The sequence below is a fragment of the Rhinolophus ferrumequinum genome, chromosome 11 (genome assembly GCF_004115265.2).
Source record: "Rhinolophus ferrumequinum isolate MPI-CBG mRhiFer1 chromosome 11, mRhiFer1_v1.p, whole genome shotgun sequence".
Lineage (NCBI taxonomy): Eukaryota > Metazoa > Chordata > Mammalia > Chiroptera > Rhinolophidae > Rhinolophus > Rhinolophus ferrumequinum.
In genome coordinates, this window is record NC_046294.1 from 29,320,666 (window position 1) to 29,347,393 (window position 26,728).

Below are 26,728 nucleotides of genomic sequence, written 5' to 3' on the forward strand. Positions count from 1 at the left end.
TACTTACATTTTATCATTTATGCACATCCTCAAGCTGAGAGGCATTGCCTCTTACATATAGAAAAAGTGAGGCTCAGATCATTTGTGAAACTAAGTCAAGTTCACAAAGTAGATTGTCAAAGCCAGCTCTACTGACCCCAAAACCTATTCTGCTTTCATCACACGATGTTGTTTCACAGGTGAAGAGCTTTCTTGACACACCACAGTCTTTCTCTCCTAACAAATTCTAACGATTTTTGTTTTTGAAAAATGTATATGCTTCCATTGTTATAGTATAGCATTGAATTTTAGTGTTACCAGTGAAATTATGTCAATTTCCTGGGTTTACTTTCTTTCTTATCTATATTTTATGGTATGGCTCAGGGATAAATATAAATATAGGGTAGAATTATTGGTAAAGGGCTTCGTTGGGATATGAGTTGGACCTTGCAGAATAGATAGATGAAGTTCGACAAGACAGAAACAATGGAATAAGTGATCTGGGAAACAGAGCTTGGATAAAGGTAGGAATTCAGCTGTTTGTGGAGGGGGCACCAGATTTGAGATAATCGGTAAGCCCCAGTGAAATCTTTGGACTTTATTGTGCTGCAGTGAGACACAGAGCAAGTGGGAAAGAGAGATGAGGGTCGGCACCAGGAAAATTACCCTACTGAGTTGTGCAAGCTGGGTGTGAACAGAGGCAATGTTTTGTTCAGTAACCAGACATGAGATGATAGAAGGCTCCAACTAAATTGTTGGCAAGAGATAACCTATACAGTCTCTTCCCCCTATAACCTGTTCAGTATTAGTCTTCTCTGTGCAAACAGACAATGTGTTTGGAAACTTGATAGCCAATGAGGGGAAAGGAGAAAGGAATTTCACTAACAGGATTCAGCGTTTTATTTTATTTTATTTTTTAGTATAAGGATATACTGCTCCAGATGGTCAAGAAGCTTCTCAGGGCTTGTCTCTATAGTTATTTACAACTGCCTTCAAGGAAACGTTGTGAAGGTTAAGTGAGTTAATATGTAAAGTGTGCCATTGCCCTTCACTCAACATTGCACTACTCAAGAAGTTAAGTAGATACTATTTCTATTGTGCACATAAAGATTTGGAGGCATCGAAAGGTTAAGTAATTTGCTCAACACCACAGACCTAGCAACACCTAGGGTCAAGAGCACTCAACTTCAGTGCTGACCTGCTCTTTTGAGTTTGATTAAGAGCAAGTTTACAGACTGAGAAGAATACAGAACTTTGAGAAAAAGAATATAGTAAAGTCAGAGAATTCATTGAATGGAGCAGAGATTTAAAAATATTTAATTTGTTCAACTAGAAACCACGCAAATCAACAGAATGTATAAATAGCAACGACAATTAGAAACTCAATTCTTTTTCCTATGGGGATAGACATTTGTTTTTTAATTAAAAAATAATCAATTTTCTTTGCCATGGACACATTTCAAAGTTTGGGACTGTAATTTAAAAGAAGAAATTTAAATATGATGAAGATATCTACTAACCTAAAACTAAAGTTGTAGGGTTCTATGTTCTGCCATTTTAAAGAAACAAAGTGAAACCAGAAGTGAGGCAATAGTTTTTAAATCAGTTGTCCTCTTTTTTTTTTTTTTTATGAATCTCCTGATGTGTAGGCATTAGCAAAAATGGCAGGCTAAATATGCAACATATGTGTACGTTTAGTAAAAATGAAGCCAGCATATAAAGTGATCCAATTCTACTTCTTAAAAATCACCACACTTCGGGATTTTCTAAATTGATAAATTCTAAATTTGGAGTCCAACTGTCAATGTTATAAAACTCATTTCTGGTCTGCAAGAAAAAGTAAGCCTCGTTTGTGAGAAAGAAAAGCTTTTCACTCATTGAAGAAAGCCCACTCTACGTTTACCCTCTATGAAAAAAAGGAAATTGACGTTAGTGTAACTACAGAAAATTATTTTTCCAAGAGTATAAAAGTCAGTATATTTTCCTTAATTTTTGATGTAGCAAGTGTACTGAAAAAAATATGAAAAGGAAATGGAAAAGGAAATCTAGTTCTGCCTTGAAATAGATTTGCTTTAGGTTCTCAAAAATATCCTCAAACATTTTCAAAGCGTTTAAAGACACCAGCTTTTTAAAAATGTAATTAAAAATGCATGGCCAAATTTTTATTTATTTATTTAAATATTTGAAATATTTATTCATTATTTTTTAAATTGAGGTAAAATTGGTACATACCATTATATTTTTTTCAGGTACACGACATAATAATTTGACATCTGTGGTCACAAAGTGGTCACAACAATAAGTCTAGTTACCATCGGTCACCATATAATTGACTCCCTTTACTCATTTTAGTCTCCTTCCATCATCCCTTCCCCTGATAACCACCAAACTATTCTTTGTATCTATGAATTTTATTTTGTTTTGCTTTTTAGATTCCACATATAAGTGAAATGATGCAGTATTTGTCTTTCTCTGTCTGATTTATTTCACTTAGTAGAATACCCTCTAGGTCATCCATGTTATTACAAATGGCAAGATTTCCTTCTTTTTTTGTGTCTATGTAGTATTTCATTATATATATAATATATATATATAATATATCTTTGAATATATTATATATATTATATATATAATATATCTTTGAATATATAATATATATAATATATATAATATATCTTTGAATATATTTTACATATATATATATATATATATATATATATATATATATATATCACCACTTTATTCATCTATCAATGGACACTTAGATTTTTTTCTATATCTTGGCTATTTTAAGTACTTTTGCAATACATATAGGAGTACATATATTTTTTTGAATTAGTGTTTTCATTTTCTTTGAAAAAATACACAGAATTGGAATAGATGGATCATATTGTAGTTCTATTTTTAAATGTTTAAGGAACCTCCATACTGTTTTATATAGTGGCTGCCCCAATTTACATTCTCACCAAAGGTATATGAGGTTTCCCTTTTATACACATCTCCTTCAAAATGTGTTTGTCTTTTTGATAATAGCCATTGTAACAAGTGTGAGATAATATCTCATTGTAGTTTTGATTTCTGTTTCCCTGATAATTAGTGATGTTGAACATCTTTTCATGTACCTTTTGGGCATCTGTATATCTTCTTTGGAAAAAAGTGCATTTAGATCTTCAGCCCATTTTTAAAAGTGTTTTTGTTGTTGTTGTTATTGTTATTGAGTTTGGTTCTTTATATATTTTGGATATTAACCCCTTATCAAATATATGACTTGCAAATATTTTCTCCAGTTCAGTAAGTTGCCTTTTCATTTTGGTGATAATTTCCTTTTCGGTACAGAAGGATTTTAGTTTCATGTGTTTATTTTGATTTTGTTGCCTTTGCTTTTGCAGTCAGATCCAAAAATTCAACAAGACTGATGTCAAGGAGCTTACTACCTATGTTTTCTTCTAGGAGTTTTATGGTTAAAGTCTTTAACCCATTTTAGTTGATTTTTATGGATGGTGTAAGACACTGGTCTAGTTTTATTCCTTTCATGTAATTGTCTACTTTTTTTCCCACACAGTTGATTAAAGACACTGTCCTTTCCCCATTGTATATTCTTGACTTCTTTGTCAAAAATTAATTTACCATATATGTGTGGGTTTATTTGTGGGTTTTTCTATTCTGTTTCTTTGATCTATGTATCTGTTTTTACATGCATACCATACAGTTTTGATTACTATAGCTTTGTAGTATAGTTTGAAATCTGGGGGTGTGATGCCTCCAACTTTGTTCTTCTTTCTCAAGATTGCTTTGGCTATTAGGAGTCTTTTATGGTTCCATATATATTTTAGAATTATTTATTCTGGTTCTATGAAAAATTCCGTTGGAATTTTGATAGGGATTTCATTGAATCTGTAGATTGCTTTATGTAATTTACATTTTATCAATATTGATTCTTCCAATCCATGAGTATGGAATATCTTTCCATTTATTTGTGTGTTCTTCAATTTCTTTCATTAATCTTATAGTTTTAAGTGTATAGGCTTTTTACTTCCTGGTTAAATTTATTCCTAGGCATTTTATTCTTGATGTAATTTTACATGAGATTGTTTTCTTAATTTCTCTTTCTGATAGTTCATTATTAGTGTATGGCAATGTGACAGATTTCTGTACATTAATTTTGTATCCTGCAACTTTACTGAATTCATTTATTAGTTTTAACAGTTATTTTTGGTGGGATCTTTAGGGTTTTCTATATATAGCATCATATCATCTGCAAATAGTGAGAGTTTTATTTCTTCCTTTCCAATTTGGATTTCTTTTTAGAAGAAATTTTTTTTCTTTATTTATTGCCTAATTGCTGTGGTGAAGACTTCCAATATGATATTGAATAACAGTGGTGAAAGTGGGTATCCTCATCATGTTCCTGATCTTCGAGGAAAAGCTTTCAGACTTTCACTATTGAGTATGATGTTAGTTGTGAGTTTGCCATATATGGCTTTTATTATTTTGAGATATCTTCCTTCTTTACCCACATTGTTAAGCATTTTAATCATAAATTGATATTGAATTTTGTTAAATGCTTTTCTTTTTTTGACATCTATTGAGATGATCCTATGGTTTCTATCCTTCATTTGTTAATGTGGTGTTTTGTGGATGTTGAACCATCCTTGCACCCCTAGAATAAATCCCACTTGATCATGATGTATGATACTTGTATTTTTGAATTTGGTTTGCTAACATTTTGTTGAGGATTTATTAATATATGTTCATCAGAGTTATTGGCCTATAGTTTTCTTTTTTTGTGTATGTGGTGTCCTTGTCTAGTTTTGGTATTAGGGTAATGTTGTCCTTGTAAAATGAGTTTTGAAGTGTTCCCCAATTCAATTTTGTGTAGGATACATATTAAATCTTTGAATGTTTGGTAGAATTTATCACTGAAGCCATCTGGTCCTGGAGTTTTGTTTGTTGGCAGTTTTTTGATTACTGATTCAATCTTCTTGCTAATAATTAGTCTATTCAGATTTTTTATTTCTTTCTGATTCAATCTTGGAAGATTATATGTTTCTACAAATTTATCCATTTCTTCTAGGTTGTCCAATTTGTTGGTGCATAATTGTTCATGGTAGTCCCTTATGATCCTTTGTATTTCTGTGGTATCAGTTATAACTTCTCCTCTTTCATTTCTGATTTTATTTATTTGAGCGCTCTCTCTTTTATCTTGATTTATCCTAAAGGCTTCTTATTTTTGTTTACCTTTTCAAAGAACCAGCTCTTAGTTTCATTAATCTTTTCTACCGTTTTCTTAGTCTCTATTCATTTATTTATATTCTAATCTTTATTATTTCCTTCCTCTTATTCACTTTGGGCTTTGTTTATTCTTTTTTTCTTTAGTTCGTTTAGGTGTAAACATAGATTGTTAATACAAGTTGGCCTGTATCGCTACAAGCTTCCCTCTTCAAAATGATTTTACTTCATCCTACAGATTTTTGCATGCTGTTTTTCTATTTTTAAACGTATTTTGTTTTTTATTTCCCTTTGATTTCTTCATTGATCCATTCGTTGCTTTGTAGAATGATGTCTAATCTCCACATATCTGTGATTTTTCTAGTTTTCTTCTAATTGATTTCTAGTTTGATATCATTATGGTCAGAAAAGATGCTGGATAATTTCAATATTATTAAATTAATTGAGATTTGTTTTGCGGCCTAACGTGATTTATCCTGTGGAATGTTCTAAGTGCACTTGAAAAGAATGTATATTGGAATGCTTTGGGATGGAATGTTGTATGTATATCTATTGAGTTCATCTGGTATAACATGTAGTTTAAGGCCACTGTTTACTTGTTGATTTTCTGCCTGGATGAGTTATCTATTGATGTAAGTGAGGAATTAAAGTTCCTTACTATTATTGTATTGCTTTCTATTTCTCCTCTTAGATCTGTTGATATTTGTTTTATATATTTGGATGCTCTTAAATTGGGTTCATACATATTTACAAATGTTATGTCTTCTTGTTGGATTGACCCCTTTATCATTATGTAATACCCTTCTTTGTCTTTTATTACAGTGTTTATTTAAATTCTATTTTGTCTGATATAATTGTAGGTTCATCAGCATTCTTTCAATATCTATTTTCATGGAATATCTTTTTCCATCCTTTCACTTTCTGTCTGTGTGTGTCCTTAAATATGAAGTGAGTCTTTTGTAGGCAATATATAGATGAATCTTGATTTTTTTATTCAATCAGTCATTTTGTCTTTTGGTTATAATTTAGTTCATTTACATTTAAAGTAATTATTTTATAGGTATGTACTTATTGCTATTTTGCCATTTGTTTTCTGGATGTTTTTGTAGTTCCTCTCTGTTTCTTTCTTCTTCTCTTGCTCTCTTCCCTTGTGGTTTGATGACTTTCTTTAGTGTTATGTTTAGATTTCTTTTCTCATTATCTTTTATGTATCTGCTATATGTTTTTGCATTGTGTTTACCACGAGGTTCACATATAATTGTGTATATATAGAGCATTCTAACTTGATAGCTACTTAAGTTTGAAAGCTTTCTAAAAATTCTACATTTGTTTTGTCTTTGATGTCATGTTTTACTTCCCTTCCATTTGTTTTGTCTTTGATGTCATGTTTTACTTCTAGTTAGTCCCTTAACTAATTACTGTAGTTATAATTAATTTTACTACTTTTGTCTTTTAACTTTCATGCTATCTTTATATGTGGTGAATCCACTACCTTTACTATACATTTGCCTTTACCAGTGAGATTTTCACTCTCATATGTTTTCTTTTTACTAGTGTCTTTTCTTTTCAGCTTCAGAAAGTCCTTTTAACATTTCTTGTAAGCTTGTTTTAGTGGTGATCAACTTCTTTAGCTTTTGCTTGTTGGAAATCTTCCTCCTTCAATTTTGAATAACTTTGCAGGTAGAGTGTTCTTGGTTAGAAGTATTTTCCTTTTAGTGCTTTGAATATATCATGACACTTCCTTCTGACATGCAAAATTTCTGCTGAAAAATCAGCTGATAGTCTTATGAGGGTTCCCTTGTACACAACGAGTTGTTTTTTTTCTTGCTGCTTTTCAGATTCTCTCTTTATCTCTATCTTTGACATATAATTATGTCTTGGTGTGGATCTCTTTGGGTTCATCTTTTTTGGTACTCTCTGTGATTGCTGGACCTGGATTATCTTCTTTTTTCCCCCAAGTTAGGAACGTTTTCAACCATGATTTCTTCAAGTAAGTTTTTTGCCTTGTTCTCCCTTTCTTCTCCTACGACCTCTATAATGTGAATATTATTCAGCTTGATGTTGTCCCATTGGTCCCCTTAAACTATCTTCACTTTTTAAAATTCTTTTTTCTTTTGGCTCCTCCTACTACCTTGTCTTCCAGGTCTTTGATCCCTTTTACTACTTCAGCTCATCTGCTGCTGAAACTGTCTAGTGTATTTTTTAGTTCAGTTATTGTATTCTTCAGTTCTTAGACTTCTCTTTTGCACTTTCTTATGTTTTCTGTCTCTTTGTTGAAGTTCTCATTATGTTTATCTGTTCTTTTCCTGAGTTCAGTGAAGATCTTTATGACCATTACTTTGAACTCTTTGTCAGATAAATTACTTATCTCCATTTTATTGTTTTCCCTTACCCCTCACTCCTGGGGTTTTATCTTGTTTGTTTGTTTGGAACATATTTCTCTATTTCTTCATTTTGCTTGTCTCTCTGTATTTGATTCTATATATTAGGTGAAATAAGTACCTCTCTCAGTCTTGAAGAAGTAGCATCGTGTAGGCAATGAAAATTATCATTCAACCTTGTCTAGCTCTTGGTTGTCTCTTGAACTTTTGTGATTGTCTAAGCAGCCCGATTCATTCTTTATCAGTCCCAGTTGTTGAGGGTGTGCAAAGCCCTGTCAGTGTTCCAAAGAGAGGTATCTCATTCAGCATGTAGTTTTAGGGTGATTGGAAGCCAGACCCTTAGGCAGCAGCTTTTAAAGTATATATAGACTTCTGCTTGCTTCCAGATCAGGTGATGTTAAAGTGTCCCCTTGGCAATAGTTACAAAAATTGGGTCTTCAGATGAGTGTATAAGCTCTTTTCTGGGAGAAACTGGCAAGGCTGTAGCGAGGCCATGGGTGGGCGCAAAAATGGCATTCCAGCCTACGTTCCCTGAGAGCTCCTCTGTAGCCTCTAGATATGTGCTAATCCTGAAGCCTGTGCCTCAGACTGATACTTTAGGACAAATAAATAGTCCTTTTTCACAGGAAGACTGAAGATCTTCTGTCTGTCCTGTGCCCTGGGGTAGTAGCCTGCCAAAAACTATCTCTGTGATTGTTTTTGTCCTGTGGGGCCCAGCAACAGTGCTTCCTGGCCAGTAGAACCAGGTATACTCAAGGGGTATCTCTTGTGTGGATTGCACATGCCTGCTAGTTTTAGCAGTGACATAGGAGCTCAGGGTCAGGGAAAGCCCAAAGGCTGCAGTGGGGCTTTGGGACAGTGCATGGGTGAGACAAGACAACTGGCTGCAGCTGGTGGAAGAATAGCATGGGTGTGGATCAAGCTTTCCATCCCTACCAAGGTGGAGTGAGAGAGCAAAAATGGTGCCCACCAATGGAAGTAAAAGCAAAAATAAATGAATGGGACTACATCAAACTAAAAAGCGTCTTCACAGCAAAAGAAACCACCAACAAAACAAAGCGGCAACCAACTTAATGGGAGAAGATATTTGCAAACATCACCTCCAATTAGGGGCTAATATCCAAAATATATAAAGAACTCATACAACTCAACAACAAAAAAATCAAACAATCCAATTAAAAAATGGGCAAAGGACCTGAACAGATACTTCTCCCAAGAAGACATACAAATGGCCAACAGATATATGAAAAGCTGCTCAATTCACTAGCTATTTGGGAAATGCAAATCAAAGCCACAATAAGGTACCATTTCACACCTGTTAGAATGGCTAGTCTCAACAAGACAAGTAATAAGAAGTGTTGGAGAGTCTGTGGAGAGAAAGGAACCTTCATACACTGCTGGTGGGAATGTAAATTGGGATAGCCACTATGGAAAGCAGGTTCCTCAAAAAATGAAGAATAGAATTACCACATGACCCAGAAATCACTCTTCTGCGTATCTACCCCAAAACTCTGAAAACATTTACCTGTAAAGATATGTGTACCCCTATATTCATTGCAGCATTATTCATGGTGGCCAAGACATGGAAACAACCAAAGTGTCCTTTGATAGATGATTGCATAAAAATGTGGTGCATGTATACAATGGAATATTACTTGGCCATAAGGAAAGATGAAAGACTGCCATTTGCGACAACATGGATGGATCTTGAGATTATTATGCTAAGCAAAACAAATGAGACAAAAAGTCGAGAACCGTATGATTTCACTCATACGTGAGATACAAAACTGAAAGTAACAAATGAACAAAACAAAGGAACAAAACCTCGTAGACACAGGAAACAGTTTAGTGGTTAGCAAAAGGTAAGTGAGGAGAGGGATTGGTAAAGGAGGGTGAAGGGGGTCAAATATATGGTGATGGAAGGAAAACTGATGGTGGGTGGTGAGCATACAATGCAATATATAGATGATGTTTTATACAATTATACACTTGAAACCTATATAGTTTTACTAACCAATGTTGCCCCAATAAGTTTGATTAAAAAAATGGTGCCCACCAGCACCTCTGTCCTCACAGAAAGTATCAGTAGACCCCCCCACACCTCTAGCCAATGTTTTAAGATTAGCTATTGTATCTCCTTCACATATTGTCTAGGTGCTTTTTAAACTGCTGTTTTTGTGCTGGGTCCCAGGCTTTCATCTGTATGTAAGCCCGTCAAGAGCAGATTTACCATTCCCTGCAGCGTTTTGGGTCTCCTGGACATAAGCTCAGTGGGTTTTCAATGCTTGATGTTGCTGAGTCTCGTCTCTTTGGTGAAGGTCCTAGGGACTGGGGTGCCTGGTGTGGGGCACAAACCCTTCATTTCTCAGGGAGATGCTCCACGTGTGTGAGATCCCTCCTGATTGGGGGTTGCCACTGGGGATGGGGTTTGGGGCGACACCGTAATTCTGCCTCTCCTACTGGCCTCCATGTGGTCCTTTTATCCTTTGTTGTGGAGGAGCTGTTCAGCGAGTTTTCAGGTCTTTTTCAGAGGGAATTGATCCATATGTAGCTGCAGATTTGGTGTGTCCATGGGAGGAAGTGAGTTCAGGATCTTCCTGTGCTGTTATCTAAGACACTAGCTTTTTAGAGACACCAGCTTGTGAATGTCCTATTTAGCACTAACATTGGATGATATTATAATACTTTGGTTTACGAAGTTGTTAAGAAAAAAAGATTTAAAAAATATGATTATTGTCTCTTACCTAAGAATTATTTTTAAATGTAATAAATATAGTGTACAGGCTTTTTGTTTAGTATTTTTTCTAATATATCCCATTGTAAAATAGACTTATGTTTAATATTTATCTCTAAGCATGTGGTTATGTGTTTTCATACTAGAAATACGGATGGAGATTTTTTTAGAAAGGCAAAAAGAAGGGGATCTAGTTTATAAGTGAAACCCAAAACTAGGCAGATGGCTGTGGGAACAACCTTCAGATTAGTGGTACCTGCTAAGAGTACAAGGCACTATAGGGACAAATCTCAGACTGTGAGTCCTTTAACTTGGGCTCAATGACAGAACAAGGGAGGCCCCATCTCATCTAGGAATGTTAGAACATTTAGATATTATGCCCAAGTGTACCAAGTACAATGCAGAAATTGAGTGTAGTAATAAATGATATGTAATTAAGAAAAGAACAGAACACATTGGAAGACAATATAACACAAAGGAAAAAATAAAACAAAATATTCATTTATAAACTCACCGGCATTTAAAATACCCATATTCATTCTACCAAAACCCCAAAGACATTTCTCTGAAAGTCAGTAAGTCCATTTCACATATAATAGGCAAAACAAAATAGAGATTTGTTTCTTAAACATATGAAGAGTTTGAACTACTCTCCCACCTGTGCATCAGAGGGTGAGCCTGGGTGACCTCAGGGAAGGAATCTTTATTTGGTCTTTCCTGGGAAGGGAATGCATTTAGGTACGTGACATAGTGGCTGGATTGCTCTGATGCAGCTGTTTTAACAGAGCCGTTCTGAAGCCATTCTGACATGGCAGCCCTGATGCAGTTGGGACATTCTAAGGCAGCCTGAAAAAAGCCTCCCAGACCTTTTTATAATTACCAAGCAGTATGTGAAACAAATACCCTTACTCCATGTCTGCCTTGCACTGCAGACTCCCACTTCTGGGGGTTCAAGAACGGGTGAAGGGTTAGGCAAGGCTTAGGGGTGAATTATCACATGGGAGTCAGGCATATTTGTTGTGTATGTTATTTGCTAATTAAAAAAAAATAGTGAGTTTTGCTTTTTTTGACAAATTTCTGTAAAAATAGCCTCTGCACCAAAACAACTCTGTTCTTTGCACCATAATAAAATCTTCATCTTCAAGGAAACCTATGCATTTCTGCAAGAAAGGGGAGCTCTGTTTCTCTCTCTCTCTCTCTCTCTCTCTTTTTTTTTTTTTGCCATGAGCAAGGCACAAAGGTTTTAGAGGGTCCTGACAGTTATTTGAGAGTTTTCACTCTCTCCTGTGGCATGCTCCTTTGGAAACAAAGAAGGAGTTATGGCTGTGAGCTGAAGGGTTGTAATCTGCTGAAGCAGACAGGAGATTTGCTCTGCTATGAGGGGCATATCAAATTGAGAGGAAATGTCTTTTCTGACCATGCATTGTACTCAGTCCCTGGATCTGCTCTGGAGAAGACTGAGCAGACTACTTCCATGGGAAAAAAATAGTCTTCAAATTACAACCTTTTAAATCTCAATTTGCAGTCACAAACCTTACTAAAGTCAGAGAATAATACACAAATATTCCAGAACCAATTCAAAGAGATAGATAGGAAAACAAGCATTCGTTCTGATATTGAGTGTTAATAAAAAGAACAAATTTTGAGGTTCATGTATATAAGATCATATTGTATATTGATTTCTCTTTTCCATTTCAGTCCTATTAAATATATTATGGGAATTTTGCATATTGAAATTAGTCACAAAAATGTGTGTGTAATTACGTCAGTTTCACCTAGAAGCTAAAATATAATTACATACAAAAACTTCGTATTTCCAGTGTGTTATTAAAGCCTTCAATTTTCATCCATAGGTTTGGACACATTCACATGTCAGCTTTCAACAATCAGGTTTTAAGTTGGTTTAGATTAAAGAACAGGGCCAGCAACCTCCTGCCCTACAGGTCAATATGTATTTCTCTTGAATACAAAGTCTACCCATAGCCTCTCTGCTACTTCCCTAGTTTAAGCTCTCAGTGTCTTTTACAGGATCATTCCTAGGCCTTGGTAAGGTTCCCCTGCTCCCAGTCACTCCTTAGTCCATTCAACACAGATGATCTGACCAAGACCTTTCTATAACAGATCCAATCACTCCTCTGTCTTTTGTAAAATAAATACAAACCAAGAGCCAAAGGGGTACACTGGGGGAGAGGAGAAAGGCAACAAGAGAAAAATGAAGCTAAGGAGACCTTCCTAAACTTGTAGACATTTGAGAAATTATATGCATTTGGTCAAAATCAGAAAGATACATCTTTGAACATGTAAAATGCATTCTAAAGAAATAAAGCAATCTTAGTAAATTTATAAAGATCTTAAGCTCATTTCTCTGGCTTCATAGAATCAGCGTGAGAACGAATAGAAAGGAATATACCTAAGCTCCACGTTGAGAAAACTTTCTTGTCTAAGCGTTTAGGACTGAGACTCTTACTAGGGCACTTAAGCCGCTTCACGGTTTGGCCCCTTTTTCTCTGCAGCCTAACAATTTTAACTTCATCAATATTAAACTAACTGCTATTTCTTAAACCTACCCTTTATTTTACACTCCTGTGATTTTTCACATGCCTTTTTCCTTTGTCGAAAGTTTCCTTACTTTTATCTTTGCCAGACAAACTGACTCTTCAAGACCCAGCTCAAGTATTACCTCCCTTCTAAGGACCATTTCCTTATCTGTTCATATTTCTTCCTCTGAGTTATAATAAACCTTCTCTACATGCTATAATGTACTTAAAATAATGTAATATACTTATTTGTTTTCATGGGTGGTGTCCCCTCTTACACTTGATAAATCCTGGAGGACAGAATCCATGTCTTTTTTTAACTTGTTATTTCCTTGTAGAGTTTCCAGCACAAAATAGCGTCCCTATATATGTCCAACTAAACAGAAATTTATGAGGGAATGATTATAATCCATATCTTCCTTCCAGCTGTGTCTGTCCCATGACAAGAGACTTTTTCTGGCTGATTATCATCTGTCTTTTCATTTTTGAGTTCAACATCTAGTGCCAAGGGAAGATCAAGGAAAAGTGGTCTGCATCTTGACGCCAGATTTTAAAAGGCTTTCCTCACTGTCAGGAAAGAGAAGAAGAGGAAACATTGCCACTGAGGACTAAAATCAAAATCCTTTCTTTCACAAATGTGACTGAGTTTGTTTACATGTTCTGGAGTATAAATGTTTGAACATATGCAAATGGCAGTGAAATAAGGTGTCAAATTCTATAGGCCAAAAGTCATAGAAGCAATAGTCCAAAATGGCCCATTAATTTCTTCCTTAACCCACCAACTGCACAGCTTGAGAATATATTTTAAAAATCTGATCTTGTTTTAAACCATTAAAATATTTTCCAGTGTCTAAATAGCAGCCAGTTCTCCTTATGTTATTCATGATTGCAGTTTGTCGGTGTGACCAGTTTTTTCCACTACTTAACTGAGTGTAGTATCATTTCCATTTTGCTGCTACTTGATAGTATTGAGAAATGCAAGCTATAAACTGCATTCGTCAAGAAATATTAATGGAGGGGAGTGGCCATCTCTTTTTACAATGCTTAAGAGCTTAAGCTGTAATAATAAAAAGTTGGCTTTCATTCCCTGAAATAATCAAAAGGAGAGTTTGAAGGCAATTAAAGTAAAATCCAACAGGACTACAAAATTAGGGCAGAATTAAGGAAAAATATTTTGGTTACTAGAAGAAATCTAAAATAAATAAAAAATAATAATACATTTGTGATTCTGCTATTTGACCCATTTGCTACTCAGTATTGTAATTGGAGACTCCCTGAAGAATCTAGAAGGGCACCCATTGTGGGTAGGTAGGAAAACATTTTCCCCTGGATACTCATATGAATTCCACCAGCTAACTGGGTTAGATAGAAAGGAAAATGGATTCCTGGTGGTTTAGCCAGAAAGTGCTAGAAAAAAATGTCAGTTGTCAGAATGGTGAGACTCAGGGAATGCAGGAACCTATTTCTTGACAAGACTGGCCTATGCCTGAACTGTAAGTAGACAATCTCATACCCAATTGATAACCATAGAACAAGGGGAAGCTGTGTGGTTGAGGTTAGTTGATCAGTGACATCTCCATACCCAGTAAACTGCTTAAGTCTAGCATTTAAAACCATGGAGAGTTACCACATGTGTTTGAGAATTTCAGATTTGAAAGGAGCAAGGTAATATCTCTATCTTGGGGTATGACCCAGAATTCCAAGAAGAGGTATTATAAAATTCAACAAGGCTGGTCTGTGCCTGGAGTCAGAGGTCCGATATTTCTGGTTAACAGTGGGAAAGAAAGTTCAGGAAAACTTGCCTTGTTGGTGTGTTTGTACAAGTCAAGATTCTGGTAAATCCATAGGAATCATCATATTTTTAGAATTTGCCTTTGACCCACATAATCTCATAATACAAATCTTCAAAATACACAGAGAATGAGTTATCAACATTTCCCACGTCTCCCCAGTACCCCTGCTTGAGCTAGAATTATTGTATATCTCCTAAAAGTCATATTTTAAAAAGAACTTTCTACCTATTATTTTATTTTGTCTCTCCACTCAAGAATGAAGTCTTCTTTTTCCATTGAATCCATCTATTGCAGATTTTCTAAATATTTATGTGGTCACAGATTCTCTTGAAACCCATATAAACTCCCCAAACAAAATTTCTGTGCACACACACACACACACACACACACGTATGCACACACACAATCAGTGCTGTAGATCATTTCCTGAGCTTCATGGATCACGTCATTTTATCTGTGGTTACCAGGTTAGGAATTCCTGCTTTGTTGATTTGGTATTGTTCTGGCCTTAGATAAAATTATTAAGAAGGGCAAATCTGCCTCTGGTTTGTTTTGTTCCTTTGCAGCCAACACTTACAGAGTGTCTGTGCTGTGCCAGGTTTCGAGGTATATGTGACAAGGGTACAAGCTTGCTGTACTTGTTTCTTCTTTAGAATATCTAGAACTAATCTATATTTCTTTTTATCTCTATCCAAATGATCTCTATTGGTAAATCATTAAACATTCCACATAAATTACCATAATATTTTAACCAAAGCACAAGGGTTTCAATTTACTTCTGAGCAAATTTCTTACTCTATGAGTTTTTAAAGACATTGAAGACCATGGCATCATTACCTGGCAAAAACAGTTCTCTTTGGAATTTTTCTCTGGCCTGCTGCGAAAAGCATCTTTTCTTCAGCCAGTCAGCTTCAAAATCGCTGCAATGCTCATTTGGCCATGTGATATGAACCTTATAACACAGAAAGCAAACATCACCTATATGTTTATTGAGCTTCTATATATTTCAGTTCTCAACTGTTGCCCTGTTTCTGAATGTTATTTAAAATAATCAGGGAATCCATTTTTTTCTTCTTCTTTTATCTATTTACTCACAGGCATAGAATAAGCTTTTGGAAAATGAGGAAATTGAAAGCCACTGGGATACATCTGAGGCCTGAGGCCCCTTACATACCACACAAAAAATAAAACCAGACTAGATCTGATGTTCTTGTTCTCTGTTCTCTAAACCTCTGATTTCCAAAACCTTTTGTGATGATTTAAGTTAGATGTCACTTAATATTCCTGCCAAGAGTATCAGAAATAGTGATGATGGTGATCAGGCAGATAATAATAATAATAACAATAATAATAATACAATAATAATACAAAATAACACCATTTTGAAAGCATACCAAATAGTGAGCACCACAAACGTAACTCACCCGTCCTCATGCAATTTTAGGGAGAAGGTGCTACTATTATTCACATTTTTCAGGTGAGCAATGCAAGGGCAAATACTATTTGTATGGTCACACAACTAGCAGGCAGTGAACCCTGGGAGTAAAGTCCAGGAGTGGAGATGAAAACAAGAATGGGGAGAGGGTGACCTCGCCGTTCCCATTTGCTTTTCTGGTAACTATCCTAGTAAATCTGAAAGAGAGTCACACAGGGTGCTGGTCACATCTCGTTTGTGGTTTTGAGAGCTATGTTTCTGGGAATTCTAGAACAAGCCTTGCACATCTATTCATTAATTTGACTAAAACATGTATGTAAATCAATACAAGTTTTTGAGTGTTTACTACATGCCAGGCACTCCATTACACATGTGTACCCGTATTATCTCCTTGAATCCTCGTATCATCTCTCCGAATCAATTCCATCAGTATCCCTATTTTACAGCGAAGAAAACTGAGCTCCAGAAACATTCTTTTTATTATAGAAATGGTTTGATTGTGCCTTCAAGGCTATCACTCACTGAAGGAATAATGAGCGACACTATACATTTCATTAAAAATAGTAGTTAGTAATAAAAATAAGAATAATCCCAGAATCTTTTATTTACTGAGCATGCTTACTTTGCACCAAGCACGATGCCAACATGATAATATATACGATCAATGAACACATAATTCATTATTTGAATTATTGGGAGACTAGCCCCTTTATCTTGGGAAGGAAGGGAGAAATGATTTAGAGATAATTACCCGTTTTCTGTCAAACGTCAAGCCTTTAATACCAATGTTCACATCCAGAGCTTCCACGACAAGTTTTCGCGCTTTCGCAGAATGCAGGTAGCAGTCGGGGCACTGGCAGTTGTCTCTCAGCCACACAGCAGGGTAGAATGACTCTGTACCGTCCTGCCAGAGGATCTGCATCAAATGAGCCCCATCCAGCACCTCTGCATTCTGGATGGCACAGTGCATGTTTCCGGTCCTTGCAAGTAAATCTGGTCAGCCACCTGCTATGATAAATCAGTGTTAAAAGGAATCTCAGGCCGATCAGGTCTGAACTTGACCACTAAGAGTGTGAACAATTCAAATGGACTCTGGCTTCAGCTATTCCCTCATCGGGCAGAGTTTGTGGTTTGACTTAATCAGTGCTAGGACCTTTGTTCGGGTGAGAGTATTTCGTATGCTGTAAACAGAAACACAGTGACTAAAAGTCAATAAGATAAATGTGCTGAGTCAGGATCCAGATGAAAATAATTCCTTGTTTTCCTCACAGACATTTTAGATAATAAGTTCAGAACCAATGACATACTCGTATACATCTTTGTTATTATGTTTGAATAAAAGCTCTGGAATTTTTTAAGGGAGACAAATTCTCCACAAATTAAAAGAATAATCATACCACTGCTGTTTTAGCTGATGCCGAATTGCATGTGCCTTTTGAAAAAATGCTTGTATGACACTGAATTAGTACACTTGTTCTACCGTGTTTCCCCCAAAATAAGACCTAGCCAGACAATCAGATCTAATGTGTCTTTCGGAGCAAAAATTAATAAAAGGCCTGGTCCTATTTTACTGAAACATAAGACCGAGTCTTTATAATATAATATAGTATACTATACTATACTATACTATACTATAATATACTATAATATAATATAATATAATATAATATAATACCAGTCTTAGATTAATTTTTGCTCCAAAACACACATTAGAGCTGATTGTCCAGGTAGGTCTTATTTTCGGGGAAACACGGTAATAAGGGGAATACTAATGTAATTTATTTATTTTAAAAGGTTTTGTAATCTAGTATATTACACTATTTCTAGTCTATCATTATTTATTTATTTTTTACTTAAATAGTGTGTTCTCTCAGTGCAATATAAAAGTTTGTAGGCTCTGCAAGGAACTCGTTTGATTTGTTCTCCAAGATTTTCTGTTTTAATAGAGTGTGCCTTGATATTTTGGTTAGTTTACTCAAAACTTTTCCTGAGTACTTTCATGAACTTTCACTTTACTTGGAAGTACATGACCTCTTTTTATCGAGGAATCCACCAAATTTGAGAACATGCAGTATTTACAAGAAAGGAAATCAAATGTTGATTCTGATTCCAATAATGACTATACATTTGACCTTCAAATATTGTGTTAATGTTCTAAATCTCACTTTCTTCATATATTATTTTTCAGGACTTTAAACTTATATGGAAGAAATAGAATTGATGTGGAAGTAGAATTTAACTTCTTCCATCTTATAATTAGCTCATCATTAATAGAAGGTGACATGATAATGGAAACAAGACTTCATTGTCTTGGGATGAAGGGGAGGCAGACATAAACGTGTACACACACACACACACACACACACACACTGACTGTTTTAACAAGTATCCTCTATGTACCAGGCAGTGCAATAGGCAATGAAGGGTTCAATGAAAAGCAAGACAAAATAATAGCCCCCTGTCTTTCTTGAATGTGTAGATAGGAAGTCTTTATACATCTTTAAAAGAACTTAAAAAATACTTTACACAACATTAAAATAAAACAGGTTTTAGGTGATTGTTTTACATATACTTCCTCAAATCATTAGTTGGATAATTTAGTCAGGTTATTAAGCAAAGCCAAAACAAAACAAAACAAAAGACTGCTTTCTCCATTTACCTCAACCACTCTAAAGTTAGCTAATGATGGAAAAAAAATACAATTCACTGGGCTTCATGCTTATTCTTAGTTGGGAACTCCCATCTTTTTTCTTAACGATTTATGTAGCAACAGAAGAGAACTATTACCTAAAAAAAAAAAAATCATCAAAAATATAATTTAGTTCATAGATTTGAAAAGGGGTCCTCAGGAAGTCCAAATATCGGTTTCTCTCTGGAATGGGTAGGGAATTTAATTTTACCAATAGAACGGGAGGCTGCCAGGATTTCTCATAAAAATGATATCAAAGGAAAGTGATGATTCCATTAAGTCAGGGATAATATAACTAGTTCCTTATATAACACCTGACACACAAGGGCAACACGGAGAAATGTAGTAAATTTTTACATATGTCCGGGCTTGGCAAATATTCTTTGTGAAAGGGCAGATAGTACATATTTCAGGCTTTGCAGGCTATATCCAGTCCCTATGGCATGTTTTTGTTTTATTTTTTCAAACACTCTAAGAATGTAAACGCTATTTTTACCTCGTGGGCTGTACACACATAAGCTTAGGCCATATCAGGTCCACAGGCAGTGGTTTGCCTGTCCCTGATCAAGTTATCTAAGTCACGCTTTTACCCCAGTGGAATATAGCCACACCTGCATGCAGCAAATCGTTCTCTTTTTCCCTCTTTACGTATAAAGTTAAACTTATTCAAATGTATATTCCTTGTGCCTGCTGCACTGGAGAGTATAAAGATTCCATGAAGTTCCAGACCTCAAGGAAAAGTGAGATAATTGTGAAAGTAAACAAAAGACAAGGCTGGCCACAATAGCACTAATAGGTGCCAGAGAGGCTCCAAGACACCTCCTTAGAGAAGATGCCTATTTGAATAAGTCCTCAAGGATCAGTGAGCAATGCCTCTGAATCCATACTGATCCCTTCTTATTTTCCCTCTTCACTAATACAACAATGATTTCTTCAGAGCAAGTATGTGATGTAATCAGCTATGTTTCACAGCTTCTCTTGTAGCTAAGATTCGTGTGTGATATAATCCTGGCCATGAAATATATTTGGAAGTTGCTGTATGGAGAACTTTTTTTAAAGAAGGTAGATTTAGCTGCCATATGATGTTTTCCCTTTTCCCTTCTTCCTGCTTGGAATGTAGATGTGGTATTGGTGATAGAGCAGTCATTTTGCAAACATGAGGCAAGACGCAAAAGATTAAAATCTAAAAGTAGCCTGGGCTTCCCATGGTTCTGTGAAATTATATTACCAAGTACTGGCTAGTCATGCCTAGACTTGTTTTTACGCAACAAAAATAAACTCCTTACTAATGTGAGCTACTTGCCAGCTTTTCTGGATACAGATAGGTTGGATCATAAGCAGAAAAATTTGAGAAAGGTCGTTCCGAGGAGAGGAGGCAGAATGAGGCAAAAAACTAAGATTTGAAAGTATGGAGCTTGAAAAATAGAAAATATTTGGTTTAGCTGGAGCAAAAGAGTATGAGAGAAAATACACGTTAAAAGAAATTAAAAGGTGTATCATTACCAGAGCATGAAGTACAAAGCACAAAGAAGTTTGGGCTTCATTCTGTTATAAATGAGAAATTTAAAATATTTTTTCAGGCAGGAGATTGACAAGGGAGATGATATTGACTATGTAATAGTATCTTGGAAGCAGATAAAAAGACTAGAATTAGAGAAATTGTTTGGAACTTTTTGTAGAAGTCAGGTTAAGAATAAATGAAAACAGTGGGAGTAGGAGTGTCGAATGAAATGGTGGGAGGATAGATGTGAGCAGTGTTGCAAAGTCATATTTGAAATTACTCCACAGTTTATGTCCTCATAATTTTTTGTTTTCTTTGGCTCTTTTTTAAAGGCTATTTTACAAAAGAGAATGACTTTGTTCCTTGCTTTTATAAGAAACCAATTTTTTATGAGCTTGCTGAAAAAGAGCAGTTACTATAATTTATTAAAGATGATCAAGAAATACAATACAGAATGCAATTGGTCACATGGACACCCATATGAAAATGTGGATATATTTGTCAGACATGTAGTTATAACAAGTTTTCTTCTTAGTACAAGGCTATGCTTTTTCAGGAGGTGGAAAGCAGATGAGAGATAGGGAAGATTCTGATTTTGCAGCAGATTAAATATCAGCAGGGATGAGGGAAAGCCAAGGGGCAAAATAGAAGCAGGAGAAAAATTATATACATATATCCTATTTTATTTATCTTGTTATTCTTTTTGATACTTAACCTGATCTATTTATAAACTGATGGATTATTTCTTTGCTAAAATTACTTGCGAAGAAGAATCAAAGGCAAAAGGTAACCTCAAAATATCAACACACGCCAAATAAACACAGGTAGCTTTCAAGCTCATCTTCTTTATGCTGAGAACATATCTACGTTTTAAAATACATTTTACAAATTGGTTCTGGTCTGACTTTTCAAAGGAATGTAGGATGTATTTTTTCCAGAATAACAGTCCTCCGGTTACTGCAGACTATATTCATGTGCTCCCTTCATCCTCTCTCTCCTCTAAATCCGCTCAGTTTTTCAGACTATTTTACATAAGATGTGGTATCTAGATTCTGCACCTTTTAGGATGCATGATTACATTCCAGTTTATAAGTGCCTTTCAAAATGGGAGGCTCTGAATTATGCAAGACACCATAGATGTAATATTTCTAGTATAAAAACAGAAAAATTAATACCTTATATGAAGGAAGAGTAAAGAATATCTACAAAATTCTTGCGTTTTTTTTTTTTCCTTGTGTATGGAAGAATAGTGGTAACTGCTTATGGGTCTTATGATAGAACAACTGGTTTGTTTCTACAATAAGAATATTTGTTTTAATTATATTGATGGTAAGTTTACAATATAGTAATAATAATAGTAGTTTACTGAATAAATGCCTTTTTCATGCCAGTCACTCTTCTAAGTGCTTCATGTACTCATCGAAGTTTCATTATAACATAATGAAAAAAGTCTACTGCAATTACCCAAATAAGCAGAAGAAAGGTTAGGGAATATTCGCTTAGAGATGATAGTAGAAACCATTTTAAGTTCTCCAAGGGAATAAGACAATTAAGGAAGAAAAATAAATCCTTCTTATTTATTCTCATCAAAGTTCCGTATCTGTTGGTGTATTTTCTACACTCAACTCATTTCCAATAATGTGTTCATCAATGGGTTTGAAAATATTTTGGTTAAAAGGATTTTTATAAAACTTGAAATAAGACATACTGATTCTTAATGGATACACTGTTGGAAGAGTGCATTTTCCCACCACAGTAAACATTGTTCCCGCACTTTAAAGATGGTGCCATGCCCATGCCCTACTTACTGTTGAAGTGATCACACCTACAGATATCTGCACCCACAAACACTAATTATAATCTAATCTGCCCCTTTAAGCTTTCTGTCTCCTTTTCTTTCATTTTTCTTTTCCCCCCCTTCTTCTACCTAGCATATTTGAGCTGGAGAGGGAAAAGCACTTTGAGATATTAGGAGAACCCATGACTCTTCTCCATAGACCATGTGGTCATTTGGAGGGTATTTCAAGAGAAGTGGCAATGCCATGGCTATGGCTGATGGAAGGCTGCCCTAAGCTCATGAGAGAGTGTGGAAGAACTGGAAAGACATGGGTGTTGGTGAAGTTAAATTGTTTGAGTATCTATGAAGGAACTTGGCAGGTCATTTCTACTCTTGACAATCCCTTTCTCAGATTTATGACACATGTCAATGGTAATCCAAAACAAAGCTTGGAGAAACGAGACAAGTTTCCCTCTTTAGCTTTTCTTGGTTTTATGTAAAGCTCCATTGGGGCAAGTGTGATGAAAATTACAAAAATGAAAAAAAAAAAATCAAGGATTATCAGTATTTGAAATTTTTTTTTTTAAAATACATAGGTTTATACATGAGTGTGATTTGTTAAAATCTATCTTCCAATTTAGTCCACTTGTTAAAAAATTAAGCCCTGTTGAAGAAGCATCACGCCCATTTAGTTATTTGATAAACTATTGTGTTTTTCTGAAGAAAAGAAAAAAAGTGTGTGTGTGTACGTGTGCGTGTGTGACTTCTTTGTTGAATTAAACACCTATAAATGAAAGTATTTATTTTATACTTAATAATTATTTGGCTTCTCCTTACTCTAGAATGATATAATTTAGTTTGTCATACTGGTCATACTGGTTTTTGTGGAAATAAATAATTTTTCCTGAAAAACAGAGCTTGGATTGGAGGGGGATTCCTATCTGATGGGATAGATTTCTTTGAATTTCTTCCCATCAGATGATGTGTGTATATGTGTGTGTGTGCGTGTGTGTGTGCATGTATGTATGTGTGTGTGTGTGTATGTGTGTGTGTCCCTTCCTACTCACTCACTATATTTTTCCCCTTCAGAGCTATGAAAGTTTGTTTGCAATTCTTATTTTGGACAACTAAATCACGTATTTTAGAGATTATCCTATTTCAGCAATGGGTGTGGTTTGTCTTTTTTGGTCTTTTAAAAGATTTGATAAGCTCAAATTTCATCAGATGGGTTTCTCCAGCATTGTTTGGAAAGTCAAAAAAGTAGTTCTACAAGTTAAAATAAAACGAACTTAGAACTAGAACTGTAGAACCAGAAAGAAACAACTTGTGATATCACTGGGTTAAGTACAAGGAAAATGGAAGCTCAGAGATGTTGGGTGTGATTTGTCCAAGCCCACACTGCTTGTTAGTGGGAGAGGTTGCCCCCAACTTAGGTTTGCCAGTCTAGTATAAACATATAAAGTGAAGATTTTCTAATTCTCATAAAAATGAGTGCAAGAATTCCTCAAGCGCTAATTACAGCTAATTAGCACTTGAATCACAGGTTTTGGATGGGATTCTCAGGAAGTTGATACAGAAACCTCATAGTGACTATACATAAAATTATCGTTGATGGAGACTAATAATATATACCTAAGAAGGCTGATTCATCTACTAGGTTACTCACCAACCAAAATAAAAAGTTGTCATTCTTAGATTTTTTTTTTAAGGGAAGACTAGGGTAGACTCATCAAATGTCAGTTAAATTCCATCTTCCCTTTCTTAGGTTAGTCATCAGATCTGCTATCATATAGCAGGATCCTCTAATGTGTTTGACCTCCTGCTTCTAGCTGGTAGGATCCAAAAATGATCAAAATGCAAGAATTGTGCCTACTGTATGGGTGTATGTGTATACGGTGTATATATAAAACCATTTATTCAGCACTTATGCTCTTGACACTCTGCTAATGATTTTTATTGTGTTAAGCTCATTTAATCTTCGTGACAATGCTGTGAGATTAGTGCCATCACTTCCATTTTATAGATGATCTTGAGTGTGGAGAGGTGGAGTAACTGACTTGCAATCAGAGGAAATAGGAATTCTTGACTACTGCATAGTACTACATTATGGAGAATCTGTGGCTGGATAATTTTCCAGACAATAATTTCAATTGACAAAAAAATGTGCTATTAAAATAGTAGCTAAATCTCAAGATTGTTGGTTGTTAAATGACCTTACCATCTGACATTTCCTTGTTGGAGGCAGAGGACAGAAAGTTGTTTCCCAGACATTATACCAAAGGGTTTAACTATATACTATTCTTTTATATTTCAACTTTTACATCATAAAGCTCAATTAATTTCAACTTGGTAAGGTAGAAGTTGACCAGACTGTATTTGTAGTGTCTGGACTTCAACATCGCTTGAATATATACACACTCTTCTCATTGCACTTGCTATATAAGGCCCTTCAACTTAGAGGTTATTTTGTTTTTTAAAACTTGATTTCATAAGTAGCTGAGCTACTTAATAATTCATGAACATATCGTCATGTGAATAATTAATTATATAAAGCCATTAGAAGAACCAGTTTGTTCTCTTGAGTAAGCTCACCATTCTGCCTATCTTGTTTAAAGTATTGAAGTTTTTTCAAACAGTTCCTTCCTAAATTATGAAAAGGAAACCTTTCACTTTACTCTGGTGAAATTCCCACATTCAGTTTGGAACTCAAATGATCAAGGCATCCATTTACTGATGTCATGCACAGTGCTGGTGTTAGATTTTAAAAAGATTTCTAAATCTTTGAACGAAACATATATTCATTATTTTATGTTTTTAATAAATTTTATTCAAAATATCTGTCATGTCTCTCCTCGAGTTACATTCAGGGAGAAAAACAATCGAAAGGGTGCACAATGGCCTTTATTGAGCAATATTCTAATGACTCATGTTACATCCAGCTTTCGGAGCTTAACAAAGGGCCAAGGTCTAATATGCAGTCACCTTTCTCTGGGCTGGGTAGTGGATTATTCAGGGAACATTCCCAGCCGAATGCTCCCTCCTCTACCACCCAGTCTGCTTTGTAGACAGTATTCTCTCTGTCCCCTCTGTGTATGCTTTCTGGATCAGCTTAGGGCTTACAAAGTAATTTGACGACTAGACTAAGCCAAACATAATTGGGAAAGAGAAGCTGCCAAGATGCAATCAGATCCACTGCATTCCAAGATCAAGTATATTCCAAATGCCTGTTGGACCATCCCCATCACAGCCCTCATGGCTATGAGATCCATGTGACTGGATTTTCAGTGGGATGATCCCCCATCCCCAATCCATAGACTTGAATCCACAAGCTCTTCAAATAAGGGGAAGTGGAGCTCAATCATACGTGTTCTCAGATGTGCTTTAGGCACCAAACCTCACAACATATACCAAAGAAAGAAAACACCAGCTTTGATCCTAAACGTGCTTTGGGGAGCGAGCCTCCCGATGCTCGCCACATCCAAGATTGATCTGTTCCCCCCACCCCACCGCCCAGTTTCCCTATGTCCATCCTATCTAGGGCTATTACTTGGAAGCCTTTCTCTCTGCTCCTGGCAGCTCCACTGCAGCCCTGCCCCCAGACACGTCTGAGGTTTGCAAATGAGAAAGGATGTCCCAGTATGAAGGTGTAGCAACTCCTGAAGGAGTTTGGAGATTTAAAAAAAGAAAAAGAAAATAGCTTTTATGGCCTAGAGGGGAAACAGAAAGAAAAAATACTTCACAAGCGCCTGAAACCACAAAACCCCAGGACTCAATGAAATCAAGCGTTACCTTAGTTCAGAATCTTTCCTGATGGAGCGAACAGCAGGTCTCACCTGTCTTGTCTCCTGTCTCTGAGCCAGCAGCAGCAACAGAAGCAAGTGGAGGAGCTCTTTCACTCCTGTCCCACCTGTTCACAGTGACAGCTCTTGGATTGCAAAACTCACTTGGAGAAAAGGCATCGAGGTGCACATTTGACAGGGAGGAGCTACCAGTTCTCACCTGAGCAAGAGGTGAGGTGGTTTCTACCTGTCCACAGAATTTTTCATATGAGCGTCTTTAGAGGGAGCTTGATTAGTTGTGAGGGGCTGGTAGGAAGGCTGCGATGGGACCCCTGAGCCTGATGCCCTCCTTTCTCTGCAGCTTTGGCTGGAATAAACAGTAGCTGCCAGACAGCATGGGACTTTTCTGAAGGCACCTGGTTGCCCAGTGACTTGACTCACAACACACAGCCCTTAGGGCAACAAAAGGGAAAGGCCAGAGTGGGCACTGTGCCAGGGACCCAGAGCCTGGCTGCCAGGCATTCAGATGGGAAGTACCCAGTGCAGGAAAGGGCTGGTGGCCAAGTCTCAAGTTCTAGTTCCTAAGAGGATCCAGATTCCATTAAAAGAAAGTCTGCAGGTGGCAACAAAAATCCAGGAAAGAGGTGCATAATCCCTCTGCCTCCCTCCCACTACCACCACCTTTCCCAGGAAGACACTGAAACAGCCTCAGACTGCAACTTGTCACTTCTTGCCCGAAGGACACTCACAGCTGTGAGACTTGGATAGGCAGGAACAAAAGAGCGAGGCAAAGAAGGAGAAAGTGCAGCCCAACTTTCCTCGTGGCCTCTTCTAAGGTTTGTTGCCCATGGCAGCACCCCCTTCCAGAACTGCAATGTTCCCTCCCCTAATGAT

The 26,728-nt window shown here is 36.0% G+C and overlaps 1 protein-coding gene across 1 annotated transcript in view; it reads right to left on the reverse strand.

Annotated features, from left to right (window-relative positions):
- The window catches only part of BBOX1 (gamma-butyrobetaine hydroxylase 1), a 62,714-nt gene extending 36,442 nt beyond the window's left edge, over positions 1 to 26,272 (reverse strand). The window contains 3 exon segments of the mRNA XM_033118813.1: positions 15,491 to 15,605; positions 16,840 to 17,093; positions 25,845 to 26,272. Coding sequence (XP_032974704.1) covers positions 15,491 to 15,605; positions 16,840 to 17,058 — 334 coding nt within the window. The 5' untranslated portion in view covers positions 17,059 to 17,093; positions 25,845 to 26,272.
- Positions 26,273 to 26,728: the final 456 nt, after the last annotated feature.